Source organism: Grammomys surdaster, unplaced genomic scaffold, assembly GCF_004785775.1.
Source record: "Grammomys surdaster isolate TR1022 unplaced genomic scaffold, NIH_TR_1.0 721, whole genome shotgun sequence".
NCBI lineage: Eukaryota > Metazoa > Chordata > Mammalia > Rodentia > Muridae > Grammomys > Grammomys surdaster.
In genome coordinates, this window is record NW_021605140.1 from 2,197,853 (window position 1) to 2,202,746 (window position 4,894).

Here is a 4,894-nt window from a genome sequence, read left to right on the forward strand (position 1 = left end):
CATTGGTAGTGCTCACTGTATAGCTGGCATTGGTAGTGCTCACTGTACAGCTGACACTGATTTTACTTCCCTCTCCACACTTATGTAAATCAACTCTCAGATCTTTTTAAAAAGCAAAACTAGAAAACAATCTGCATCATGTCCACCTGCTTCACATCTTTGTTCTAGAAAGCACGTAACACGTGTCCTTAGTTCCTTTCACACTTTAAGTTCTTTTAATTTCCTTCCTAAAAGGGCACAGAGCAGACTTTTGTCAAGTCTGATCGTCTATGAGACCCCACAGCTAACAGGACCTCTCAGAGTCTCAAGCGTCTGATACCCGCTGTGTGTCCATACGCTGTCTACACTTGAATACCACCATTTCTCGGGTTCTGGCTTGCGTCTCTCTTGTCAATCTACAGTAGCGGCCTTCTTCTATGACTCAGTCCTATTGATGACTTTTATATCCACCAAGCACGAACAGAAATCTCTTTCTATATGACTACTACGATGTGCGTCTGGGCCCCACAAATATGAACAAAGTGTTCACATTAAAAGATCCCTTGTTCCTGAACTCTAGGATTTCCAACATTGTCTAGTAGGTGCCATGATGTAGCCAGGGGTTCGAGCCAGATCCTGTTCCTAGCCCTCTTCTTTTTCAGGCAGTCCCCAAATGTACTGATGGGATCTAGCTTGAGTAAAGGGGCTCGTAGCTTGAGGACATCTCCATAAATCAAACCGACAGTGCCATTCTATCAGCATGGACCTTTGGACTTGTTTTGTTGCTCTGTTTTGTTCTGCTGTGTTGGTGACTAAGCCACAGGCCTTGGGCATGCTAGAAAACACTCTTCCAATGAGCTCACCCCAATCAAAACACGTTCTTATAAATGTAAATCAATCTTGATATGAAAGGGAGTAGCTACATATATTCTTAACTAGAAATACATTTAGTTGCATATCCTGTAACACCATGCTTACCTCTCTTCCAGGTAAGTCTAGTTTTAATAACTTTTCAATAGCAACCCGGGATTACTGTATGAAAAGGAAGCTTCCTTTAATAACAATTGATCATTAATTGCTTTAAAATTCAAAGTAAGAGGGAACAGAGTATAAATCACCATCAGAAGGCAAGGAGTCCTAGTGATGTGGTTCAGGGAGGGCAGGAGGGTTTCAGCAGTCCACAAACACAGAGCACACTCTAGTCTGTCACTTACCCTTAGAGCTCCGTAGCACAACCCATACAGCAAGGCGACAGCCACAATGCTGCACAGGAAACTGTACAGTGCTGCCAGCAGGCTGGTGGTGGCTAGATAGTGAAGGAGGAAGAAAATCAGGATCTTAGAAACACCTATAATGCTCAAACGCACAGGAAAGCATAGTGAGCAGTGCAGCTCTTGTCTAGTCACGTGACTTTAACAATCTAACCACTGCCTCTTCTCCATAAGACTTGGCATGACAAAGACTTCTAGCTCTGACATTTTGTTCAGACAAGGTCTTGCTTTTAGCTCAGTCACTCTCAGCAATCCTCCTGTCTTACCCTCCCAAGTGCTCAGGCTCAGGCTATCATGCCTTGCTTTAAGTCTCAGACGAAACATCTGTACCTATAATAGGCTTCAAATTGTATGCTGGGGGCTGCAGAGCTGGCTGTTTTGTGAATGTGTTCTGCGGATGTAGAATTTGGTTCCCAGCACCTACATCAGGCAGTTGTAACTCCAGCTCTGGGGACCCACTGCCTCCAGCCTCTGTAGGCACTGTGTCCACTTAATTAAAAATAAAAGAATTCTTTTTAAAAAGGGTATCTTACATTAATAAAATGTATCAGAAAACAAAGCTCACAAAGGTCTGAAATGGAGGCATCAGTTAGACACTTAAAATATCTTCCTATGTGAAAAGAACTTGTTTTTATTCAAAGCAGTGAGTGTGTATTCCCATTTGCTGATTCACACAAAAATGCATAAATCTGACTACTAGAAATGTCAACAACAACTGAGCATTAGGATTACTAGTCATAAAGATAGCTAAGGTACTTATCTGTTATTAAAAAATATAGCTGAGAGAGTTCCTTAATGTAATTTTACACAGTGACCTAAGGGGAATTATTAGCAACCTAACACTGCACACTTGTAACTTCAGTGACAAAGCCCAGTACTCTAAGTCTCCTGCGTTGGGAGCTCCCCATGTGCATTCGCATGAAACCAACAACAGGTCCCTAGCTATGGACGCTGTCTTCTACTCACTAAGCCGAGCTGATTAAAACACCCCGCTGTTTTAAATTACACACATTCAAAACATAAAATAAATAGCTAGTATAATAGATGGCAACACAGACAAGTTTTACTTTCTATTTACAACTGAAGCCAGCTCAGCCGGAGGGACAGCACGGCAAGCATGAAGACCTGAGTTTAACTCTGCAGCACCCATGTAAAGAGCTGGGCACGACTGCAGTGCCTGCTGATTCTAGCACTGTGGGGCAGCAACAGAGGGAACCCAGGTTCTGAGAGCTCCTTGGCCAGCCAACCTGGCTCAACGCATGAGCTTCTGGTTCAATGAGAGACCCTGATTCAAGGCAGTAGGTAGAGCTGACAGAGGCCGACATGCCCCTCCGGCCTCAGCATGCATCCGTTCACATTCTCCCCCATGCACATCAAACTGAAAACACTGAAAAGTGAGCCATGCCATTAACACTGTATCAAGAGATGACGTCAATGAATATATGTGGAAGGGAAAAGCGGATGGCAAATGAGAAGTGTGAAGAAAATGAACTATCAAGTTAATGCTTTTCTGTCAAATATTTCCTCTGCATACTCTTCTTGACACACAATATTAAGAGATAAACAGATAGGCTATGTCAACTACAGTAGCTGCCAACAACACGGCTTTCCAGTTCTTCAAGTTATTATCTTCAGATTAACAGTGGTTTGTTTTAAGGATAAAATACATGTACGGTAAGAAAACAGATTTTCAAAGTTATCAACAAATGTATACATATCCTACTCTAAAAACTGAGATTGTCCTTAGCAGCTGATTTAGTAAGATAGTTTTTGATTCTGACTTTGACATTCTCCTTTAAGTACATGACATGCCAAATGCATGCCCCAGTACAGAACCCAAGAACGGTTAAGACCCCAACCTGCTCAGCCCAGATGACGCTATGAACACCTGCTTATAGAGCCCCATACTGGGGTGTAAAGTGAATTAAACAAAAAGGCTTCATAGCAGCCCTCATTTCTGCAGGTTTCCTTCCCACAGGTTCCATTAGCTATATTCAACTACAGTCCAAAAACATTACATAGAAGACTCCAGCCAATACAAGAGGGGGGCCGAATCTGCATAACCTTTACACTTGGTTGTAGCTTGTGAATGGGTGGTGCAGGCACCTCTGTGTACAGCATGCTCAGGCCAGGAGGGTGTTGTGGGTCATCCTCCCTACTGTCTTGAGACAGGGCTCCCCATTGCCCTGGAAGCTCACACTTTCTGCTAACTGCAACAATGTTCCACTTTATCATTACTGTTGCTAGTCTCCCTGTCTCAGGGATGCAGGGATAATGAAGGACAGACAGTCCATATAGGTCCCATACGCCAGGGCTCAGGGCTCGGAACATCCCCTATCAATGGGAGGGAGGGGCCCAGACTATTCTACAACTTTCATTTTGCAAATTATTTGTTACTTCCTACATACTTCCTGTCAATCTGTAATTCCTGGACTTTTTTGCCACAACGGCAGACCTCACTTTTTTCTTAACTATAATTCACTGCCTTTCTGCCTTCAATTATTAAATAAGCATCTTTCCTTGACAACTTCAATCTTAAAATAGAAAGTGGAGATGTACTACAATCTCAGTTTATGACTACATGAACATGTTACAGCAACCTGTAATTTACTCACCGTTCCCACCAAAGATATGGATATCCAATTGTTCACAAAGGTACATTACAAACGTGTTCACCTGAGGCAGGAGACCAATGAAAAATACTATTGGGAAACAGAGTGTAAACACTATGGAAGGAAAGAAAAGTTTATTAAAAACTACTGCATCCATCCTCTTGTCCAATTAAAGCCCATAAGCAATGAAGTCAAACTTAACACCGCCTACTGCTTGACTTTTAAAAGATACTGTATGATTGGATATTATATTCTTCTAAAACTATTTAAAAATACCTTTAACAGTTGCCTTTAGAGACTGAGACACAGTTCAGCAATAGAATACTTGCTGCCTGGTATACATATACATGAGGCCCTACATTCAGTTTTCAGCACAGAAGGAACAAAATCATTTCAACCATTTTATATATATATATAAAACATGAACCTAAAATGCATAATAAAAAATCTTTACCCCATATCCTCTTCAAGAACAGAATTACTATACTGACTCAACATTAACCTTTCATTCTCCGTTGCTCTCTCAGACAGGACTATAATAAGCAGAATAAGCTGATTACATCTCTTTATGAGTAAATTGCAAACAAATAAACTACTGTTAAGATCAGAGATACCTTCAAGAAACTCACCTATAACCAAATCCCTGGCTGACAGAAGCACCAGTGGATTGGTGAAGGTTATTCCATATAACTTGAACTTGCTTGTAGTTAGGTTTTTGCTGCCATAATCCAAGAGCCAAATGAGACCACAACATAAACAGAAGTAAACTGGTCTACTGTAGGCAATAATACGATTATGACCCTGCAAGCAATACATTTTCACTGTCAGGTCAGTTCATTTTGAGAGCTACAACTAACTCCTGAGTCCATTATTCGCTGATGTTTTAATGGTCTGAACTATTTCTATATGAAAGGCACGTTGCTTCTGATGACTGCAGAGCAATGTCAGAGACAAGTATATAAAGGGAAGGATAGGATGAACCTGTGACACCAGTGTCGTCAGGGCTGTCAGCGGGAACCCAGAGTTTTTACT

At 41.6% G+C, this 4,894-nt stretch overlaps 1 protein-coding gene across 5 annotated transcripts in view; it reads right to left on the minus strand.

Moving 5' to 3' along the window:
* Window positions 1–4,894, minus strand: part of Pcnx1 (pecanex 1) — a 141,938-nt gene that overhangs the window by 40,426 nt on the left and 96,618 nt on the right. For all 5 annotated transcript variants that reach the window (XR_003713212.1, XM_028782182.1, XM_028782179.1 and 2 more), the window contains 3 exons: window positions 4,492–4,663; window positions 3,866–3,976; window positions 1,194–1,285 (listed from right to left, as the gene is read on the minus strand). Coding sequence is in view for 4 of the 5 variants with exons in the window: in XM_028782182.1 (XP_028638015.1) it covers window positions 1,194–1,285; window positions 3,866–3,976; window positions 4,492–4,663 (375 nt within the window). In the remaining variant the exon portion in view is untranslated. The remainder of the gene's footprint in view (window positions 1–1,193; window positions 1,286–3,865; window positions 3,977–4,491; window positions 4,664–4,894) is intronic.